Here is a 24,516-nt window from a genome sequence, read left to right as displayed (position 1 = left end):
AAAAAGCAGGTTTGAACTGCTCAGTAATCCATTTGCAGCTGACATGGAAAGCGCACCAACCAACATACAAATGGAGCTGATTGAACTCCAATGTAGTGACACACTCAAGGCAAAGTATGACTCGGTGGGCGCTGCACAGTTTCTACGTTTCATTCCCGACACAATGCCCCAGCTGCGTACCCAAGCTGCTCAAATGCTCTCTATGTTTGGCAGCACATATCTGTGTGAACAACTGTTCTCTTTAATGAAGATAAACAAAACATCACACAGGAGTTGTCTTTCTGATGAACACCTTCACTCAATTCTGAGGATTTCCTCAGCTCAGAGCCTGACTCCAAACATTGATGAACTTGCATCCAAGATGAGATGCCAAGTATCTGGCTTAGACTAGTGTGAATCACAGAGTGTTGGCCTGTGGAAAAATGTTTTCATTAGAAATTACTCCAGAAAAGCTGCAGATAAAGCCATAAGAAATAAATGCAACTGTTTTTTATTTATTTAATGTTCAATGTTGTTTTTGTAGGCAATAACCTAAGCTTTGTTAGTTCCAGGTTAATATGTGTAATAAATTCATTTCAATAAGTTTTGCAATAAACGCTGAAACAGTCCGGCCTTCGACTTGTACCAATTTTTAAATTTTGGCCCACTGTGTATTTGAGTTTGACACCCCTGCGTTAGGTCTACATTTGTGTTTGCTAATGCTTGATTTCAAACGGTTTATTAATGGAAAAGGTATGGCTCCCAAAACAATCTTAGCCGAAATAGCATCGTTTCTTTCTCGTTGCCCACTTTCTTGTAATCTACGTCTGTAAGTTAATACCAATCATAAAAAGAATGCTTGCTAGGCAAACTGCTTCATAAAAAACGAAATTCGTAAAGTGAAACAATTTTAGAAATAGCAGAAACTGAGACACATGAGAGCAGTTTGAAAAAATGAAGGCAACGAAAGCTGTGGGAGCATGCGCGCGTACAACTGATCTGGCCCGCATGAAGTCGCATTTTTCTCAATCCGGCCCGTGACCTAAAATGAGTTTGACACCCCTGGAGTAGATGGACTGAATAAATGACATATGGAATAATAGTCTGGTACTCTAGCTCCAGCAAGACAGATCGCAAAGCACTCCAACAGGTGATTAGGATAGCTTAGGACATCACTGGGACTCATCTACTGGACCTGGAGTCAATCTACAACTCTCGATGTCTTCAGCATGCTTGTAATGTCATTAAAAACTAATCCCATCCTGATACTGTCCAATCTCCTGACATCTGGTAGAAGATACAGAAACATCTTCAGCAAGACTGAAAAGCAGCTTCTTCCCCAGGGCTGTTGTGCTACGCCCCGGCTTGCCAATGGCGTTTGAGTGTTATGGACTGTCAAAGTCACTTGTTGCATGTAAATATGGGATTTTTTAAAAAATTAAGCCGTACCCCATGCATCGTAAGCATCTATTTCGCACAGGCTGGAGTAGCACCACAATCTCATCTCGAGCAGCAACAATAATGTTTGATTCTGTTCTCCTGGACAGTAATAATTAGACCATAATGCATGGGAGCAGAATGAGACCGTCAGGCCACTCAAACATTCTCCGCCATGGGATCGTGACTGATTTTTTTTCTTTTAAATCCCTCTCAACTCCATTCTCCTGCCACCTTTGACTGACACCCTTGAAAATAGTGAGCCTATCGACCTTTGCTTTAAATATACCCAGTGACATGGTCTCCACAGCTGTTTCTAGCAATGAATTCCACAGATTCACCGCTCTCTGGCCCAAGAAATTCCTCCTTCATCTCTGTTCTAAAGGGATGCCCTTGTATTCAGAGAGTGTGACCTCTGCTGGTTGTAGTCACTCCCATTATTGGCAACATCCTCTCAACATTCACTCTGTCTAAGCTGGGGGTTCACAGACCCCTCGGTTAATGATGGGAGTTGTTGTTGTTTTCGGTATTCCTCTACTTGCCCTGTGGGCCATTGGGCAGCAACCTTGCCATTTCCTTAGCGTTTGTCTTCTTTTTAATGGGGCCGAGTTGCTAGCTTGGCGCTCAACCCAACATGGATGGAAAGCGTACAAGGAGCTGGCTAGATTCGAACCCGGGACCATTCGCCTTAAAGTTTGGTGCAGGTGCCTCCACACCACTGGCCAGCAAAAATAGTAGAAGTCCTCGGCGTAGAAAAAGCTGGGAATCCCTGGTCTGAGCTTTTAAATATTTGGTGGGTTTCAATGAAATCCTCCCCTTGTTCTTCTCAACTGCAGCAAGTACAGGCCCAGAGCCCATTAAATGCTCCTTGTACATTAAAACGTCCATTTCCGGAATCATTCCGGAACCTCCTCTGGACTCTCTCTAATGTCAGCATAACTCTTCCTTAAACAGGGGGCCCAAAACCCCTCTCAGTGCTCAAAATGCAGTCTGACCAGTGCCTTACAAAGCCTCGGCCTTTTCCTACCACGAACTTCAAGGGTCGTGTGAATCTCTGAACTATCTGTCAGAGGTGGCCCAGTACAGATGAGCTTAGCTGAAGCTGAGGAGGCGTCTGGGGGGTGGGGAATGATGCGTGGTAGCAGAGGAGATTTACTTATTTGTTGAGATAAAGCAAGGAGTAGGCCCTTCTGGCCAATCACGGCACGCCAACCCCTGATTTAACCCTACCCTGATCACAGGACAATTTACGATGACCAATTAACCCACCGACTGGTACAGATTTGTACTGTGGGGGGAAACCGGACTACCCGGAGGAAACCCACACAGTCACGGAGAGAGTGTGCAAACTCCTTCCAGGCAGCAGCGGGAACTGAACTCCAGTCGCCTGTACTGTAAAGCGTTGTGCTGACCAGTGTGCTAGTGTGCAGCCTATAAGTTTCTTCCTTGTGGGAATCTGGATCTGGGGGTGGCGAGGGGGTTGGGGAAAGTTTCAGGTGGGGAGTGGGTGGGAGTTTGCAAAGCATTGGACTCTGAAGTTGCCCATTGAGAATCCATGGTTTTCTCTACCACGCCAGGCCTGAACACTGTTCTTGAGAGTATGACAAGCAGATTTCTGTGGGGGGCCCCTCTCTGTGGGTATGGAAATGGGGCAAATACCAAGGATCAGTCAAGAGCTCACCACCTCCCCTCTACCGTGTTCCCCAATGACTGATTCCGTTTGTCGATTGTTTCAGGAGAAGAAGACATCAAGTGGGCTGGTGTTTGGGAACTCGCTGCATGCGCTACCTCAGTACAGGCTGCCGGACGGGAGTGGCACGATCCCAAGGTGAGTGGCAATCGGGTATCCCGTTACACGATCTAATCCCCTCTCCTCCCCTCCTGGAGATGTGGAATGTCGCTGGTACGGATGCGGAGAGATAACATCTCATCAGCATCCTTGCCCCATCACCCCAGGCAGCTCTTTCACGCTGAACAATAGATCCCTGTAGAACTGAGAACTGGAGTGCAAGGATGTGCTTCCTTGAAAATAGAGTCACAAGTAACAGGGCTTTTGAAATGCTGGCCTTCATCAGTGAGGGTGCAGAGTAGAAAAGTTAGGAGGTTGTGGTATGGTTGTACAGGATACTGGTGAGGCCACACTTGGTGCTTTGTGATTCGTTTTGGTTCCCATGACAAAAGGAAGGTATTCAAAGTAAATTTATTATCAAAGTACATATATGTCACCATGTACAACCCTGAGATTTTTTTTTCTTACGGGCATGCTCAGTAAATCCAAGGACCATAATATTCTTCTTGGGCCTTAGCTCCTCAGTGGAGCAATGGCCATTGTCCAAAGTTGATGGTATAGTTGGAGTTCATCAATGGTTCTGCAATCCTTTGTATTCACTGTACAGGGGGTTGGCCCACACAGCTTCACCAGAGCCCTATTAGCCAGCCTTACCCATTTCTGCCTCTCAGGATGGGGACGTAGGATTGGACTTTTGAGAGGACAAGGACCACAATAGAATCAATGGAAGACTGCGCTCAACAGGATGGGCAAGCAACCAGTGTGCAGATGTCAAGCTGCACAAATACAAAAGAAAAAAGAATAAATAAATGAGTAAGCAATAAATTTCGAGAACATGAGATGAGGAGTCCTTGAAAGTGGGTCCAAAGGTTGTGGGAACAGTTCAGTGATGGAGCACGTGAAGTTGTCCCTCTGGTTCAAGAGTCTAGTGGATGAGGGGCAGCAACTGTTCCTGAACTTGGTGGTGTAGGTCCTGAGGCTCCTGTACCACCTTCCTGATGGCAGCAGCGAGAAGAGAGCATGGCCTGGGCCGTGGGGGGAGGGGGATCCCTCATGGTGGATACTGCTTTCCTGAGACAGTGCTCCATGGAGAAAGGATATCCAAGGATGTTGCTGGGTCTTGAGGGACCAAGTCACAGGGAGAGGTTGGACAGGCTAAGACTTCATCCTTGGAGGTGAAATTATAGAGGGGTTATCCAATCTTGAGGAGTGTAGACAAGATTAATGCACTCGGTCTTTTACCCAGATCTGGGGAATAGAGAACTTAGAGGACACAGATTTAGGGTGAGAGGGGAAATATTTATTAGGAACTTGAGGGATTTTTTTTTACACAATGGGTGGTTTCCAGGTGGAATGAGCGACTAGAGGAAGTGGTTGAGACAGGTATAGTAACAACATTTGTACTTGACAGCTGGGCAGGAAAACTTGAGAACAGGAGTCCATGGACTGCTAGCTTAATGGTATTGGTCCATGGTATAAAAAATAATGGAAATCCCCTGCTTAGGAAGTTTATGGACTAAAAGCTGGAAGTGGGACTAGCTTGGATGGTGCGCCTTGGTCAGCATGGAACACTTGGGCCAAAGGGCCTCTTTCCATGCATGGCTCTCTCCTGGCTTCTGTTTCCCCCTGAATCTGGACCCGAGCACATGGCTACGGCACAGGATTGAAGCAACCTGCAGACAGCTGTAAAATTAGTCAGCTCCATCATGGGCACTAGCCAACGTAGTATCCAAGACATGTTTAAGGAGCGATGCCTCTTAAAGGCAGCGCCTATCATTAAGGACACCCACCTCTTGGGGCATGCTCTCTTCTCATTGCTACCACCAGGAAGGAGGTACAGAAGCCTGAAGTCACACACTCAGTGATTCAGGAACAGCTTCTTCCCTCCTGCCATCGGATTTCTGAGTGGGCATTGAAACTATGAATGCTACCACATTACTCTTTTTATTTTTGTTTATGCACTACTTATTTAATTTATATACGAGGGGTGATTGATAAGTTTGTGGTCTAAGGTAGGAGGAAATGAGTTATTTACTTCAAACTTTCTGCATAATCACTCAAAGAGTTGACCTATATGTGCATGTAACGAGAGCTGTATAACTCATCTCCTTCTACCTGAGACCACACATTTATCAATCTCCCATGCTGTGGACACTTTCTGGAGGTCCAAGATCTGTATGCTCCACGACCGCTGGACTAGGTGTACAATTGCAGGAGGAGACTATGTTGAAAAATAAATGTGCTAGGTTTTCTAAAATTGACTCCTTCTAACTTAGGCCACGAACTTATCAATCACCGTTCATATAAACCATAATTCCAGTTTTTTTTCTATTATGTATTGTATAGTACTACAGCTGCAAAGTTAGCAAATTTCACGACATATTTAATCTGATTCTGACCGAGTGACTGAAGGAACACGTCAGCTCACTCCCTCCCCCGGATGTCACCTCAGCCTCCGTGGGAAGAGGCATCTTTAGCCACTTTGGAACCCACCGAGCTGGACACAACTCCTCCTCGGGGGCCGCCCAACGCTGAAACACAAAAGGTGACACACTTGGCTTGTAAGGCTTGGGGCAAGTCCCACCTGGGCGTTGTCCTGCCTCTGCCCACTCACGCCATCGTAGAGAGGCAGGGGTCCTCCCGGGACCTGCGTCGACAGCGTACCTCCTCCAAATGAAATGCACCGCGATGGAGCAGCACGAATTGGAGACAGTTCAAGCACCAAAAGAGAAATAAAGTGAGCGAAAGGAGTTTGGTCTGAGACCAAAAAGAGAAATAATAATATCTCTAGAAAGTACTTGTGATTTTGGAAACAAAATATTTATCATCTGAGAGACTACAGGTTTAATTTTTGAATTTCTGGGCCTCTGAACTGCCTTAACCTAATTGTTAAAAGTAAATTGAGTTGTTAGTTATTGTACTAATCAGTATAATAATTGGTATTGCACTCTTAATTATCCTTGTCTTTCTGTGGTGTTTAAACACAATTAAACATTTATTTCAAGATGGCAGCGCAACGCAGCGGCCACTCTGGAGCTGATGTGTTATTTGTTAAGCGGAGGTGCCGTGCACTATCCTAATCTAATGAAAAATGGATGTCGGAGCACGGAGGAGCATCTGGAAATCTCCAGGAAGGCCTTCTTCGTTGCTGCTGCTGCTGTGAGGTCCGGGTCTCTGCTGAGAAGAACAGGCCCCCAGTCCTTGGGGTCGCGCTGCTGGTGGCCATTGGCGGGGGCATCTTAATATGCTCGGCAGAGGATGGTGCTCGGAGAAGCTGTGCCGGAGGGGAAGGTCAGAGGCTCGGAGGTTCAACGGATTCGGAGTCGGCTGCGGTCAGGTCGCTTTCAGTGTGTGCTGCGTCTGCAAGGCTGGGTTCGACGGAGCTTTCATTGTGTGCTGCGTCTGCGAGGCTGAGTCGGGCAGCGCCTTTGAAGCCCATAGTGGGGATATTCCCTTCTGCTGCCAGTGTGAGATGACGAGTCTATCAGGACCCTGAGGACTTGTGGAAACTATGTGGTGGTTTCTTTCGAACTTCTAGTCTTTTAACATCTTTGGACTATTTTTACCGTGTCCATGGTCTGTTTTTTTTATCAAATTATGGTATTGTTTGCACTGTTGTAACTATGTGGTTTTGTGTAGGTCTTGTAGCTTTAGTTTTTGGTTTGTTGGGTGCTAGAGTTGGTCTCCTGACTTGGTGTGCCTGGGTAGTCTTGTTTTGTCTGGTGGGTTTGGAGCTCTTTTCCAGGGAATGCGCTAAGATGGTAGCATATATTAATACGCAGCAGCCTCTCCGGACTCTGGATTGGGGATTGCCAGACATAATGTAGATTTTCTGGTGTAGTCTGTTTTGTCATATGCTTTGTGGTATCATTCTGGGGGAACATTGTCTCATTTTTTAACTGCATTGCATTTGTGGTTTTTAAATGACAATAAACTGAATCTGAACAAGATATAGGAGCAGAATTAGGTCATTCAGCCCATCAAGTCTGCTCCATCATGGCTGATCTTATTATCCCTCTCAAGCCCATTCTCCTGCCCTCTCTCTGTAATCAAGAACCTATCAAACTCCGTTTTAAATATACCCAGTGACCTGGCCTCTGCAGACGTCTGTGGTAATGAATTCCACAGTTTCCCAACCATCTGGCTGAAGAAATTCCTCCTCATCTCTATTCTAAAAGGACATCCTTTTACTCTGAGGCAGTGCCCTCGGGCCCTAGACACTCCCACTGCTGGAGACATCATCTCCATATTCTATCTAGGCCTTTCAGTATTCGATGTTTCAATAAGATCCCTCCCCCATTATTCTAACCTCCAGCAAGTATAAGCCCAGAGCTATGGAACGCTCCTCATACATTAACCCTTTCGTTCCCAGAACCTCCTCTGGAGCTTCTCCAATGCCAGCACATCTTTTCTCAGCTATGATGCCCGAAATTGCTCACAGTACTCTAAGTGTGGTCCGACCAATACCTCAGAGAGCCTTCCATCCTTGCTTCTATATTCGAGCCTTCTCGGAATGAATGCTAACACTGCCTTTGCCTTCCCCACCACCGACTCAACCTGCCAGTTAACTTTCAGGGAATCCTGCACAAGGACTGCAAGATAAATGAATAATAGATTAATAAAAAAATTCATGTGGAAGTCAAAAATTTGGGAAAAAGTCAGGTTATTATTTGACATCATATATTGACGTCAAGCAAGATAAATTAAACAGTGTTCGGGGGTTACAACATGTACCAGCTGTCTTATTTCTTGGGCATCACTGCTGCTCTGTGCTTACATTTAGGCTTTGTTCCAGCTTGACAATCTTTGAGCTAATTTCTAATGGACACGATGTGGGGGCACGGGGTTTTTATTTAACAGACCCCGTTTAATTTTGCGTCGGGGAATTTATCTTTGATACCGATGGTTCCACTCTACCCGGCAGGTTCCTGATGGAGGCGTGCACCTTTCTCGGTCAGTACCTTGAGACCGAGGGCATCTTCCGCAAGTCCGGCTCGGCGGCACGCATGAGGAACCTCAAGGTATGTCACCGCGAAGCTTGCGTGGGGCGCGGTTTCGGGGGCCCCCCAGGGAAGAGTGGGAGGGGGATCAGCCTGGTGAGGGGCTCGCCAAAGTCTGAGCACTGCTCTGTGCACGGTGTGGTAGGTACAGAGACCTGGGGTGGATCTTTGAGCCCGGGTGAAGGGCTCTCCAAATGCATGTGTGCACGGTGTGGTAGGTACAGAGACCTGGGGTGGATTCTTAAGCCTGCATCTTTGAGATGCCATAGATGTACTGAAGGTTGCCAGGAAAGCTACTCACCTAGTCTCACCTGTCACCTGCTAACTCATACTCCCCCACCCCCTCCTCCTAGTGTCTACCCACTTCTATTTCAGCTCTGATGAAGGGTTTCAGCCCAAAACGTTGACCGTTTATTCCAAGTCGTAGATGTTGCCTGACTTGCTGAGTTCCTCCTGCATTTTTGTGTGTGTGTTAACCAAGATTTCGAGCATCTGTAGAAACTCCTGTGCGTTTTATGTACTGGGCCAGGTACGTCGAGCTGGGGGTTAACACTGCAACTGTTCTAACACCGTTTGGACCACACCTGAGCACACTCTCAGAGAACGTGCACGTCACCACGTACAACCCTGAGATTCTTTTTTTCTGCAGGTATACGTAGCAAATCTATAGAACAGTAATTGTAAACAGGATCATAACAAACTAGACAGATGCAAATATAAATAATTAGTAATAAATACTGAGAGCATGAAATAACAAGATAAAGAGTCCTTAAACTGAGACCATCGGTTGTGGGAACACCAGAAATGGAATGAGTGTAGTTATCCCCTTTTGTTCAAGAGGCTGATGGTTGAGGGGTAGTAACTGTTCTTGAACCTGGTGGTGGAAATCCTGAGGCTCCTGTACCTTCTACCTGATGGCAGCAGCAAGAAAAGAGGATCCTTGAAGATGGATGTTGCTTTTCTACAGCAACTTTTCATGTAGAGGTGCTCAATGACAGGGAGAGCTTTACCCGTGATGTACTGAGCTGAATCCACTACCTTTTGTAGGATTTTCCACTCAGCATCAGTGTTCCCGTTCCCGGCCGTAATGCAGCCAGTCAGCTCACTGCCCAACACACGTCAAGAGAAGTTGGCCGTGGTTTTGGATGACATGCCAAATCTCTGCAGACTCCTGAGGAAGTAGAGGTGCCGTTGTGCTTTCTTTGCAATTTTGTTTATATGGTGGGTGCAGGACAGGTCCTCTGAGACAGTGGCACCCAGGAATTTAAGGTCACTGACCCTCTCCACCTCTGCTCCTCTGATGAGAACTGGCTCATGGACCTCTGGTTTCCCTCTCCTGAAGTCCACAGTCAGTTCCTTGGTCTTGCTGACACAGAGTGAGAGGTTGTTGTTATTACACCACTCAGCTCTCCCCTGCCACTCCCGACTGTGCCATTGGACCAGAGGGATTTTCGATCCATCGGATGGACCGCATGGCATCTTCAGGCAAGACGAAGGGAGGTGGGTCTGCCTACTGATCAACACTGCGTGGTGCTCAGACACAGTGGGACTGACAAGCTCCTGCAGTCCGGAACTGGAACATCTGTCAGTGAAGTGTCGTCCCTATCTGCCACGGGAATTCACCTCGGTCATACTGACAGCGGTCTACATTCCCCCCCAGGCAGACGTGGAGTGTGCTGTGAATACACTGTGTGCCAACATCAGTGAACTTGACACCAGGTATCCAGAGGCTTTGCTCATTACAGCCGGGTAAGTATCAATTGTTTGGTGACAATAAAGTAAAGCCAGATTTTCAATCTCCCTCCTATATGCTGATTCATCACTGCCTCCGGTGCGGCCCACAGCAGGGGAGTCATCAGCAAACTTGTATGTGGTGTTGCAGCCACACAGTCATGGGTGTAAAGTGAGTAGGGCAGGGGGCTTAGCACATGTCCCTGTGATGCCTCTGTGCTGATGGAAATTGTGGAGGAGATCTTTTTGCCAACTAGAACTGACTGGGGTCTGCAAGTGAGGAAATCCAGGATCTAATTGCACAGGGAGGTATTGAGGCCCAGGTCTTGGAGTTTACTGATTAGTTCAGAGGGGTTGATGGTATTAAATGCTGAGCAGTAGTCGATAAAGAGCATCCTGATGTATGCACCTTTGCTGTCTAGATGTTCCAAGGTTGTACGAAGAGCCAATGAGATAGCATTTGCTGTAGACCTGTTCATTTGGTAGGCGAATTGGAGTGTGTGTTGCCCTGGCTGTGCTCAGAGGGAATAGATTTCAGACCAAGTGACCCAATTCTGTGACACCTCTTCTATCCTTGGTTTCTCTAACGTCTAGTTGATGCGGTGGGAACCGATCAGGCTGAAAGCGCAGCAACGTGAGTGCGGGGAGAATCTCGAGGGCTTTTGCTTGGAGTAAAATAAAGGGATTGAAGACAATGTCAGAGAAGAGGCTCCGCTCCTGGTCACCACGTTACCAATCAGCGTTCGATACGGCTCCTTCATTAAGGCGATTAGCTGTCCTCACCAGGATGGTGGGGAAGGAGACTGGGTGGAAAAGAGAGCAAGCAGTGTGCAGTGTGGTGGGGTGTCGAACTGGAGTGCTCTTCTTACTGTGCTGAATGCCCACTTGACCCACTTGCTGCCATTCTTAAGCCACTTCACGCCTCGCCTCCATCGCTGTGCAGCCACAAACGTGCAGAGGTACGTGTGCGGTTCTTCAGAGCAGATCAGAGGCACCGGGCCCCCACCACCCCCTCGAGTGCAGCTCTGATCTCAAAAGGCAGGAGCAGTGCCACGTGCCTCCTTCGGCTGAGGAGCTGGGCTTTGTCTCCCGACGGCTGTCAGCTCAGTCCGAGAAGTGCCTGCCGTTGTTGTTCTCAGCACATTTGCCTGCATTCTAATGAAAATGAGAACGGTTCAGATCAGAAACCTGCTGCTCCAAAGGAGGTGTTGATTGTGGCTCTTGACCTTTTGGCCTGTGGTAAAATGCGCCTAGCTTCACTTGGATTTGAAACAGCCCATTCTTTACTTGACTCCTGCAGCGCGACATTTGTATGTCATCTTGCCCGACTGGAGAAAGCGCTTCCCAGCCAAGGGAGGGGGGTACGGTATGTGGAGCGGTCACCATTTTCCCCTCAGCAGTGGAGGGAACTTTCCTGTGCGCAGCCACCTCCCATAGGCCACAATGTGGTGGCCATCAGCTGATCTGGTTCTTAACCAGCGACTGGGTGATATGGTAGTGCTACTGCCTCACCATTCCACCGCCCAAGTGAACCTGCAAGCCTCTGGTGCTGTCTGTGTGGAGTTTGCATGCTCTCCCTGAAACTGTGCAGGTTTTTAAAGTTCAAGGTAAATTTATTATCAAAGTACATATATGTCACCATATACAACCCTAAGATTCATTTTCTTACAAGTGTATTCAATAAATCTACAGAATAATAACCATATGAGAATCGATGAAAGACCGCACCGACTTAAGTGTTCAACCAGTGACCCGAAGACAACAAACTGCAAATACAAAAAGAAATAAGTAATACCAGTAATAAATAAGTAATAGATATTGACAGCATACAATCTCTTCTCCCTCCTGCCGTCTGGGAAAAGGCTCCGAAGCATTCGGGCTCTTACGACCAGACTATAACAGTTTCTTCCCCCAAGCTATCAGACTCCTCAATACCCGAAGCCTGGACTGACACCTTGCCCTACTGTCCTGTTTATTATTTATTGTAATGCCGGTACTGTTTTTGTGCACTTTATGCAGTCCAGTGTAGGTCTGTAGTCTAGTATATCTTTCTTTTTTTTTATTACGTAGTTCAGTCTAGTTTTTGTACTGTGTCATGTAACACCATAGTCCTGAGAAACATTGTCTCATTTTAACTATGCACTGTACCAGCAGCTATGGTTGAAATGACAATAAAAGTTGACTTGACTTGAGTTGACTTGATGAGGTAAAGAGTCCTTGAAAACATGTCCATAGGTTGTGGGAACAATTCATTGATGGGGTGAGTAAAGTTGAGTGACGTTATTCCCTTTTGTTCAAGAGCCTGATGGTTGAGGGTAATAACTGTCCCTGATCCTGCTGGTGTGAGTCCTGAAGCTCCTGAACCACCTTCCTGCTGGCAGCAGCCAGAAGAAAGTATGTCCTGGGTGGTGTGGGGTGTCCCTGATGATGGACGCTGCTTTCCTGCGACAGCATTTTATTTAGATGTGCTCAATAGTGGGGAGGGCTTTACTCGTGACGGACTGGGCCGCATCCGTTACCTTTTGTAGGACTTTCCGTTCAAGAGCATTGGTGTTTCCGTACCAGGCTGTGATGCAGCCAGCTATTGCACATCCATAGAAGTCTGTCAAAGTTTTAGATGTCATGCCAAATCTTCCCACTGGGAGTTCCAGTTTTCACCCACGTCGCACAGATGTAGGAGTTGGCGAGTTAATTTGCTGCTGTGATATTAGGAGAGGGGTAAATCTACAGTGGGGGTGGAGGTAGTTGATGGGAATGTGGGAAGAATAGTATGGGATTAGTGTAGGAATGCGTGCTTGGTGGGTCCTTAAGGTTATTATAGCCAGGGAGATAATGGGGACAAGCTCCCACTATCTATTAAATACTCCCAGTGGCGTGCATCTCAACTAGTCTAGCTCTGGGCCTTCACGTGTGGCTTAGCTGCTAAACCCAGCATAACTGTTTCCACTGACAGGAGGAGTAACAAAGGCAGGTTACTAGCGCCCTAAACCTAGTTGCTCCAGGCGGATGGGGTTTGTCAGCCGCGGTTGGCAGCTCGTCTCTGAGAAGAGAATCTCTGATCTCTAACCTTGCGGCCATACCCACTGATGGGGAAGGCTTCGGGAGTGAACTCCGAGGGGGTAGAAATCCCGAGCTGGGGTGACTAAGGCAGTCCTATGTTGAGTTCAGTGCTGACTGGCAGCTCCTGTGATGCTGCTGGTACCAGACTGTGTGGGTCTCTGCCGTTCCTTTGGGTTCGTCAGCTACATAGGGGGAGGGGGGAGAGGCTGCTCATCATATCGTACTGGCCTGGCTTGCGTAGACAGCTCGGGTGCAATATTCATGTTCTAGCAGTCTCACGAATGCTTGTTGGTTGGCATGTGCTCAGCGGATCAAAGATCCTCATTTTGTACTGCGTGTCAGTGATCCCACTAGCCTATGGAGTTTGAAAGCTGTGTTGCAACTTTGAAAAAACACTGTTTAGTGATGACTCTGTGCATTTCTGGTCATCGCACACCAGGGAGGAAGTGGTTGCGCTGTGGAGGGTGCAGGGACGACTCACCAGGATGTTACTAGGATTGGAAGTCTTTACTAATGGGGAGGGTTTGGATAGGCTGAATTTGTTTTCTCTGGTAATGCACAAAATATGCCAAGAGGGGCTCAGCAGGTCAGGCAGCATCTGTGGAAAAGAATAAACAGTCGATGTTTCGGGCCTAGACCCTGCATCAGGTCTGAGAAGGAAGGGAGCAAGATGTCAGAATAAAAAGGGTGGGGGGGGAGGGGAAAGGTGGCAAGCTGGATGGTGATTGGTGAATCCAGGTGGGCAGGAAAGGTCAAGGGCTGGAGAGGAAGGAATCTGATAGGAGAGGAGAGTGGACCATGGGAGAAAGGGATGGAGGAGAGGACCCCGGGGAAAGCAGGCGAGATGAAGTGAAAGGTCAGAGAGTAGAATAGATTTCGGAGGGGGTGTAATTTGTTCACCAGGAGGAGAAATTGATGTTCATACCATTTTCCCAGGAGCGAAGTAGACCGAGAGGAGATCTGATGTTGGAAGTTATGAGGGCATAGATAGGGTAGGGTCAGACTTTTTTACCCCCAAGACAGGTATTAAAGCAAGAGGGCATGGGTTTCAGCTAAGAGGGGGGAGTTTTTGGGGGAGGGTGTTATATTACAGAGTTGTTGATATCTGAACTCACTACCAAAGGAGCTGGTGGAATCAGATATAGTCATGAATTTAGGAACCATTGAGACTCCCCAAAAGTCTTGGGAACAGATTTATAGCTAGGGTGCCTGAAACTTTTGCACAGTACAGTATTTGTTGACATGGAGCGGAGAGCAAGTTTGTAAATCTGGCGGGAGCAAAGGATGTTGGGAATGACGAGGGTGGTGTGCCATGGGAGAGGTGTGGGACAGGTGGCAGAGAAGGTGTGCTGGGGATGGGTACAGACACACCCAGTCCTGAGACACCAGGCAAAGTCATTTGATTCCAAACAATTAGTTTGTTGCTCATTACAGAATGGCTCTCCGGTGCTTCCTTCCCCCTCCCCTCTCCCTTCCCCTTTTCCCAACCATGATTCCCCTTTCCCTGCCCCCTTTCCACTCTCGGTCCACAATAGTGACCCATATCAGAATCAGGTTTATCATCACTCACATATGTTGTGAAATTTGTTTTCTTTTGCACAGTTCTGTAAACAGGCAAAGAATAGAAAGAAATGGAATTACTGTAGATGAACAAAAAGTTTGACATGAACAGTGATCTGAAGGGCCTGTTACTGTGTGTACCGACCTATGGTGGGTGCAGCTGATAAAGCTGCTACCTCGTGGCACCACAGCCAATACCTCTGGTGCTGTCTATGCAGAGTTTGCATGTTCTGCCTGAGACCGTGTGGGTTTCCGTGGGTAAACCAATTTCCTCCTGCATCCCAAAGGCGTGCAGGTCGGTGGGTTAATTGGCCGCTGTGAATTGTGTGGGTGAGGAGCTGATCAGAGCTTGGAGAAGGTGAAAAGGAGCTGCTGCAGATTCAGAATTCAGAATCAGTTTATTATCACTGTTATATGTTGTGAAATTTGTTTTGTGGCAGCAGTGCAGTATGTAAAAATTGACAAGTTACGGTAAGAAATATATTAAAAAAAGATCAAAAAAAGATCAAAATAGTGAGGGGACGTTCATATACCATTCAGAGATCTGATTCCAGAGGGGAAGAAGCTGTTCCTAAAACCTTGAGAGTGCATCATCAGGCTCTTGTACCTCTTCCCTGATGGTAGAAATGAGACGAGGCAAGGGTTGAGAAGGAGAAGCTGTCCTCCCCACTACTCTCCCCATGTAAGAGGGCATTCAGCCTGAGTGGAGACGCCCCTGATGGGGGTCCGCCCCTTCGGTGCGGTTGGACGAGGAGATCCTAGAGGGGGAGCTGTGTTTGCAGCTCTCCATCTGAGAGGGAGAGAGCGCCGAGCTACTTGACGGCTGGGGAAATCTCCCAGCGACGGTTCTGTTATTCCTGAGCCGGAGGGAGAGCCAGCAGGACTGGGACAGGCTGGAGAGCACGTCCGGTTCGGGACCTGCGATGGAATAGCCCGTGTTGTTAGAGGGCGCCATCCCTTGGTCCTGGGAAGTGGTGGTAGTCCTCCTCCCTGCTGGCATTCAGAAGCAATATTCCAGGCCAGCGTCCTTCGAATGTAACAGGTTACATGCTTGGGATCCTGTGGCCAGGGACTTGACTCCTGGCATCTTAAAGCATCCCTGCCAAGGTCAACCCAGAATTCTCCCTCTTGTATCCTGTGACCTCTTCTGCCAGCAAGGGGGAGAAGAAAGGCCATGGGAACGATCCACCCCTTAACCCCACCCACTCAACAGATTTCCCCTCCACATTGTCCTGACATGTCAACGTTCCTTCTCTGTCTCCAAACCTCCCTCCCCAACAGCAGCTTCACCAGATGGCCTGGAGTAGTTCAGGAAGTCAGCTCACCACACCTCCCCCCCATCTTCTCACGGACAGTCAGGATCGACGATGAATGGTGTCCCATGATCCAAAAGACGAATGGCCAATCACACAAATGCAATAATCAGTGAGTTGCACCAGCCAAGTTCCTGTGTTGATGGTTGTACCTTGGATTTTCTACAATGGTGTTGGTTCATTCTCGTCACGGGCAACGAGATGCAGTGAGAAGCTGGTTTTGCACACTGTTCATGCAGATCAGATCATCACACAGTGCACTGGGATAGAACAATAACCAATGCAGAATAAACTGTACCAGCTTAGGAGAAAGTGCAGCGCAGGTACATGATTAAAAACAAGATCTTAAGAGGGTACCATAGATTGTGAGGCTGAGTCCATCGTATTGTCCAAGAAATCTGTTCGTGAGTCTGATGACAGAGGGACAGAAGCTGTTCTTGAGACTGGGGTAGGTACTTTTAGGCTTTTTATCTATTGGCCTTGGGAGAGAATGAGAATGTCAGGGGTGTGTCGTCTTTGATTATGCTCAAAAGTTCATTTTAAGAATGCATGTACAATACAACTCTGATATTCGTCTTCTCCAGAGAGCAACGAAATACAGGTTGTGGTAAACTATGTATACCTGTCTGCAAACGCCCCTGTGCTGGCTTCTCCTGTGGCTCCTCCCACAGACTCCTGTACAAAGGCGATTGGAGGCACTGCTCCCCCCTCAGACTTCGAGATGCCGTGCTCTGTTTGCTGCTAATAAAAGCCTAGCGTTCTCCACCTGTCTCCAAGAGTTACTGATGCTGCATCGCAGGTTGTTGAAAGAAAAGACATCTACTGTACCCACCCACCCCACCTGGTAGGAAAAAGAAAAAGAAGCAAAACTTGCAAATCCCAACCATCCCCTATTCCCTCCCAGGAAAAGACAGGGACAATGGCAACAGATCCCTGATCCCCCACACTCACAGGAAAGGACAGGGACAATGGCATCAGATCCCCAATCCCCTCATCACAAGAAAGGACAGGGACAATGGCATCAGATCCCCAACCCCCTCACTCACAGGAAAGGACAGGGACAATGGGATCAGATCCCCGACACTGCTCACTCACAGGAAAGTACAGTGACAATGACATCAGATCTCGAACCTCCCCACCCCACCACTCACAGGAAAGGACAGGGCCAATGGCATCAGATCCCCAACCCCACCCCCTCACTCGCAGGAAAGGACAGGGGCAATGTCATCAAATCCCCGACCACCCCCTCACTCACAGGAAAGGACAGGGACAATGGCATCAGATCCCTGACCCCGCTCACTCACAGAAAAGGACAGGGACAATGGCTTCAGATCCCCGACCCCGCTCACTCACAGAAAAGGACAGGGACAATGGCATCAGATCCCCGACCCCCTGACGCACAGGAAAGGACAGAGATAATGGCATCAGATCCCCGACCCCCTGACGCACAAGAAAGGACAGAGGTACTGGCATCAGATCTCCGACCCCCTCCCTCACAGGAAACGACAGGGACAACGGCATCAGATCTCCGACCCCCTCACTGACAAGAAAGGACAGGGAAAATGGCATCAGATCCCGAACCCCCTCACTCACAGGAAAGAACAGAGATAATGGCATCAGATCCCCAACCCCCTGACACACAGGAAAGGACAGGGACAATGGCTTCAGATCCCCAACCCGCCCCCCCATACTCGCAGGAAAGGACAGGGTCAATGGTATCAGATCCCCGACCCCCTCACCCACAGGAAAGGACAGGGACAATGGCTTCAGATCCCCTACCCCCTCACTCACAAGACAGGACAGGGACAATGGCATCAGAATCCCTGACCCCCCTCACTCGCAGGAAAGGACAGGGACAATGTCATCAGATCCCCGAACCCCCTCACTCACAGGAAAGGACAGAGATAATGGCATCAGATCCCAAACCCCCTGACACACAGGAAAGGACAGGGACAATGGCTTCAGCTCCCCAACCCCACCCCTCTCACTCGCAGGAAAGGACAGGGGCAATGTCATCAGATCCCCGACCCCCCTCACTCACAGGGAAGGACAGGGACAATGGCTTCAGATCCCCGACCCTCCTCACTCACAGGAAAGGACAGGGACAATGGCATCAGATCCCCAACCCCACACCTCTCATTTGCAGGAAAGGACAGGGGCAATGTCATCTGATCCTGGACCCCGCACACACACACACAAGAAAGGACAGGGACAATGGCATCAGATCCCCAATCCCCTCACTCACAGGAAAGGACAGTAACAATGGCATCAGATCCCCAATCCCCTCACTCACAGGAAAGGACAGTAACAATGGCATCAGATCCCCAACCCTCCTCACTCACAGGAAAGGACAGGGACACTGGCATCAGATCCCCGACCCTCCTCACTCACAGAACAGGACAGTGACAATGGCATCAGATCCCCAACCCACTCTCTCACAGGACAGGACAGAGATAATGGCATCAGATCCCTGACCCTCCTCACTCTCAGCAAAGGACAGGGACAATGGCATCTGATCCCTGAATCCCCTCACTCACAGGAAAGAACAGGGACAATGGCATCAGATCCCTGACCCCTCTCACACACAGGAAAGGACAGAGATAATAGCATCAGATCCCTGACCCCCCTCACACACAGGAAAGGACAGAGATAATGGCATCAGATCCCTGACCCCCCCCCCCCCCACACACACACAGGAAAGGACAAAGACAACGGCATCAGATCTCCGAACACCTCACTCACAGGAATATACAGTGTCAATGGCATCAGATCCCCAACCCCCCTCTCACTCACAGGAAAGGACAGGGACATTGGCATCAGATCCCCAACCCTCCTCACTGTCAGGAAGGGACAGGGACATTGGCATTAGATCCCTGACCCCCATCCCACACAGGAAAGGACAGGGACAATGTCATTAGATCCCCAACCCCCTCACTCACAAGAAAGGACAGGGACAATGGCTTCGGATCCCCAACCCCACCCCTCTCACTCGCAGGAAAGGACAGGGGCAATGTCATCAGATCCCTGACACCCCTCACACAGAGGAAAGGACCGGGACAATGGCATCAGATCCCCGACAGCCCTTACTCACAGGAAAAGACAGGGACAATGGCATCAGATCCCCAACCCCACCCCTCTCACTCGCAGGAAAGGACAGGGGCAAGGTCATCAGATCCTGGACACCCCCCCACTCACAAGAAAGGACAGGGACAAAGGCATCAGATCCCCAACCCTCCTCACTCACAGGAAAGGACAGGGACAATGGCTTCAGATCCCTGACCCCCCCCCCTCACAAACAGGAAAAGACAGGGACAATGGCATCAGATCCCTAACCCCCCCCCTCACTCACAGGAAAAGACAGGGACAATCGCATCAGATCCCGAACCCCCTCACTCGCAAGAAAGGACAGGGACAATGACATCAGATCCCTTACCCCCTCACTTACAAGAAAGGACAGGGACAATGGCATCAGATCCCCGAACCCCCTTACTCACAGGAAAGGATATGGACAATGGCTTAAGATCCCAACCCGCTCCCCGCACACTCGCAGGAAAGGACAGGGTCAATGGCATCAGATCCCCGACGCCCTCACTCACAGGAAAGGACAGGGACAATGGCATCAGATCCCCAACCCCACACCTCTCACTCGCAGGAAAGGACAGGGGCAATGTCATCTGATCCTGGACCCCCCCCCCCCACACACACACACAAGAAAGGACAGGGACAATGGCATCAGATCCCCAATCCCCTCACTCACAGGAAAGGACAGTAACAATGGCATCAGATCCCCAACCCTCCTCACTCACAGGAAAGGACCGGGACACTGGCATCAGATCCCCAACCCCCTCACTCACAAAAAAAGACAGGGACAATGACTTCAGACCCCTGACCCCACCACTCACAGGACAGGACAGGGACAATGGCATCAGATCCCCAACCCACTCTCTCACAGGAAAGGACAGGGACAATGGCATCAGATCCCTGACCCTCCTCACTCTCAGGAAAGGACAGGGACAATGGCATCTGATCCCTGAATCCCCTCACTCACAGGAAAGGAAAGGGACAATGGCTTCAGATCCTCAACCCCACCTCTCTCACTCGCAGGAAAGGTCAGGTGCAATGTCATCAGATCCCCACACCCCTGACACACAGGAAAGGACAGGGACAATAGCATCAGATCCCCAACCACACCCCTCTCACTCGCAGGAAAGAACAGGGACAATGGCATCAGATCCCTGACCCCTCTCACACACAGGAAAGGACAGAGATAATGGCATCAGATCCCTGACCCCCCCCCCCCCACACACAGGAAAGGACAGAGATAATGGCATCAGATCTCTGAACACCTCACTCACAGGAAAGGACAGTAACAATGGCATCAGATCCCCAACCCTCCTCACTGTCAGGAAAGGACAGGGACAATGTCATTAGATCCCCAACCCCCTCACTCACAAGAAAGGACAGGGACAATGACATCAGATCCCCGACAGCCCTTACTCACAGGAAAAGACAGGGACAATGGTATCAGATCCCCAACCCCACCCCTCTCACTCGCAGGAAAGGACAGGGGCAAGGTCATCAGATCCTGGACACCCCCCCACTCACAAGAAAGGACAGTAACAATGGCATCAGATCCCCAACCCTCCTCACTCACAGGAAAGGACAGGGACAATGGCATCAGATCCCTGACCCCCCCCCTCACACACAGGGAAAGACAGGGGCAATGGCATCAGATCCCTAACCCCCCCCTCACTCACAGGAAAAGACAGGGACAATCGCATCAGATCCCGAACCCCCTCACTCGCAAGAAAGGACAGGGACAATGACTTCAGATCCCTTACCCCCTCACTTACAAGAAAGGACAGGGAAAATGGCATCAGATCCCTAACCCCCCCCCCCTCAATCACAGGAAAATATAGAGACAATGGCATCAGATCCCCGACCCCCTGACGCACAGGAAAGGACAGAGATAATGGCATCAGATCCCTGACCCCCCCCCCCCCCCACACACACAGGAAAGGACAAAGACAACGGCATCAGATCTCCGAACACCTCACTCACAGGAATATACAGTGTCAATGGCATCAGATCCCCAACCCCCCCTCTCACTCACAGGAAAGGACAGGGACATTGGCATCAGATCCCCAACCCTCCTCACTGTCAGGAAGGGACAGGGACATTGGCATTAGATCCCTGACCCCCATCCCACACAGGAAAGGACAGGGACAATGACATCAGATCCCTTACCCCCTCACTTACAAGAAAGGACAGGGACAATGGCATCAGATCCCCGAACCCCCTTACTCACAGGAAAGGATATGGACAATTGCTTAAGGTCCCCAACGGCCTCCCCCCACACTCACAGGAAAGGACAGGGACAATACCATCAGATCCCCAACCCCCTGACACACAGGGAAGGACAGGGACAATGGCATCAGATCCCCAACCCACTCAGTCACAGGAAAGGACAGAGATAATGGCTTCAGATCCCTGACCCCCCTCACTCGCAAGAAAGGACAGGGACAATGGCATCTGATCCCTGAACCCCCTCACCCACAGGAAAGGAAAGGGACAATGGCTTCAGATCCTCAACCCCACCCCTCTCACTTGCAGGAAAGGACAGGTGCAATGTCATCAGATCCCCACCCCACTGACACACAGGAAAGAACAGGGACAATGACATCAGATCCCCGACCCCCCTCACTCACAGGAGAGGACAGGGACAATGGCATCAGATCCCCGACCCCCCTCACTCACAGGAAAGGACAGGGACAATGGCATCAGATCCCAAACCCCACCCCTCTCACTCGCAGGAAAGGACAGGGGCAATGTTGTCAGATCCTGGACCCCCCCCCCCCACACACAAGAAAGGTCAGGGACAATGGCATCAGTTCCCCAACACTCCTCACTCACAGGAAAGAACAGGGACAATGACATCAGATCCCCGACCCCCCTCACTCACAGGAAAGGACAGGGAGAATGGCATCAGATCCCCGACCCCCCTCACTCACAGGAAAGGACAGGGAGAATGGCATCAGATCCCCGACACCCCTCACTCACAGGAAAGGACAGGGAGAAAGGCATCAGATCCCCGACCCACCTCACTCACAGGAAAGGACAGAGATAATGGCATCAGATCCCTGACCCCCCTCACACACAGGAAAGAACAGGGACAATGACATCTGGTCCCTGACCCCCCTCATTCACAGGAATGGACCTGGACATAGGCATCAATTCCCTGACCCCCCCTTCACTCACAGGAAAGGACAGAGACAATGGCATCAGATCCCCGACCCTCCTCACTCAGAGGAAAGGACAGGGACAATGGCATCAGATCCTCCATCCCTCACTCACAAGAAAGGACAGGGACAATGGTATCAGATCCCCTACACCCTCACTCACAAAAAAGGACAGGGACAATCGCATCAGATCCCCGAACCCCCTCACTCACAGGAAAGGACAGAGATAATGGCATCAGATCCCCAACCACACCCCTCTCACTCGCAGGAAAGGACAGGGGCAATGTCATCAGATCGCTGCCCCCCCTCACTCACAGGAAAGTACCGGGACAATGGCATCTGAACCCCGACCCTCCACACTCACAGGAAAGGACAGGGACAATCGCATCAGATCCCTGACCCTCCTCCTCTCAGGAAAGGACAGGGACAATGGCATCTGATCCCCGACAACCCCACCCACTCACAGGAAAATATAGAGACAATGGCATCAGATCCCCGACCCCCTGACGCACAGGAAAGGACAGAGATAATGGCATCAGATACCTGACCCCCCTCACACACAGGAAAGGACAGAGATAATGGCAGCAGAACTCCGACCCCCTCCCTCACAGGAAACGACAGAGACTATGGCATCAGATCCCTGACCCCCCTCACTCACAGGAAAAGACAGGGACAACGGCATCAGATCTCCGACCCCCTCACTGACAAGAAAGGACAGGGAAAATGGCATCAGATCCTCTACCACCTCATTCACAAGAAAGGACAGGGACAATGGCATCAGATCCCTGACCCCCCTCACTCGCAGGAAAGGACAGAGATAATGGCATCAGATCCCCAACCACACCCCTCTCACTCGCAGGAAAGGACAGGGGCAATGTCATCAGATCGCTGCCCCCCCTCACTCACAGGAAAGTACCGGGACAATGGCATCTGAACCCCGACCCTCCACACTCACAGGAAAGGACAGGGACAATCGCATCAGATCCCTGACCCTCCTCCTCTCAGGAAAGGACAGGGACAATGGCATCTGATCCCCGACAACCCCACCCACTCACAGGAAAATATAGAGACAATGGCATCAGATCCCCGACCCCCTGACGCACAGGAAAGGACAGAGATAATGGCATCAGATACCTGACCCCCCTCACACACAGGAAAGGACAGAGATAATGGCAGCAGAACTCCGACCCCCTCCCTCACAGGAAACGACAGAGACTATGGCATCAGATCCCTGACCCCCCTCACTCACAGGAAAAGACAGGGACAACGGCATCAGATCTCCGACCCCCTCACTGACAAGAAAGGACAGGGAAAATGGCATCAGATCCCCTACCACCTCATTCACAAGAAAGGACAGGGACAATGGCATCAGATCCCTGAACCCCCTCACTCACAGGAAAGGACAGGGACAATGGCATCAGATCCCCGACCCTCCTCACTCACAGGAAAGGACAGTAACAATGGCATCAGATCCCTGACCCCCCTCACTCACAGGAAAGGACAGAAACAATGGCATCAGATCCCTGACCCCCCTCACTCACAGGAAAGGACAGAGACAATGGCATCAGATCCCCAACCCTCCTCACTCAGAGGAAAGGACAGGGACAATGGCATCAGATCCCTGACCCCCCTCACTCACAGGAAAGTACCGGGACAATGGCATCTGAATCCCGACCCTCCACACTCACAGGAAAGGACAGGGACAATGACATCAGATCCCCGACCCCCCTCACTCACAGGAGAGGACAGGGACAATGGCATCAGATCCCCGACCCCCCTCACTCACAGGAAAGGACAGGGACAATGGCATCAGATCCCAAACCCCACCCCTCTCACTCGCAGGAAAGGACAGGGGCAATGTTGTCAGATCCTGGACCCCCCCCCCCCCCACACACAAGAAAGGTCAGGGACAATGGCATCAGTTCCCCAACACTCCTCACTCACAGGAAAGAACAGGGACAATGACATCAGATCCCCGACCCCCCTCACTCACAGGAAAGGACAGGGAGAATGGCATCAGATCCCCGACCCCCCTCACTCACAGGAAAGGACAGAGATAATGGCATCAGATCCCTGACCCCCCTCACACACAGGAAAGAACAGGGACAATGACATCTGGTCCCTGACCCCCCTCATTCACAGGAATGGACCTGGACATAGGCATCAATTCCCTGACCCCCCCCCTTCACTCACAGGAAAGGACAGAGACAATGGCATCAGATCCCCGACCCTCCTCACTCAGAGGAAAGGACAGGGACAATGGCATCAGATCCCCCATCCCTCACTCACAAGAAAGGACAGGGACAATGGTATCAGATCCCCTACACCCTCACTCACAAAAAAGGACAGGGACAATCGCATCAGATCCCCGAACCCCCTCACTCACAGGAAAGGACAGAGATAATGGC

At 49.9% G+C, this 24,516-nt stretch overlaps 1 protein-coding gene across 1 annotated transcript in view; it reads left to right on the top strand.

Annotated features, from left to right (window-relative positions):
* The window catches only part of LOC132381740 (uncharacterized), a 168,146-nt gene that overhangs the window by 14,854 nt on the left and 128,776 nt on the right, over window positions 1-24,516 (top strand). Inside the window, exons 5-6 of the mRNA XM_059951312.1 lie at window positions 3,153-3,244; window positions 8,130-8,226. Coding sequence (XP_059807295.1) covers window positions 3,153-3,244; window positions 8,130-8,226 — 189 coding nt within the window. The remainder of the gene's footprint in view (window positions 1-3,152; window positions 3,245-8,129; window positions 8,227-24,516) is intronic.

The sequence above is a fragment of the Hypanus sabinus genome, chromosome 26 (genome assembly GCF_030144855.1).
Source record: "Hypanus sabinus isolate sHypSab1 chromosome 26, sHypSab1.hap1, whole genome shotgun sequence".
Lineage (NCBI taxonomy): Eukaryota > Metazoa > Chordata > Chondrichthyes > Myliobatiformes > Dasyatidae > Hypanus > Hypanus sabinus.
Note: the sequence above shows the minus strand (reverse complement) of the source record. Positions and strands in the feature narration are given on the sequence as shown.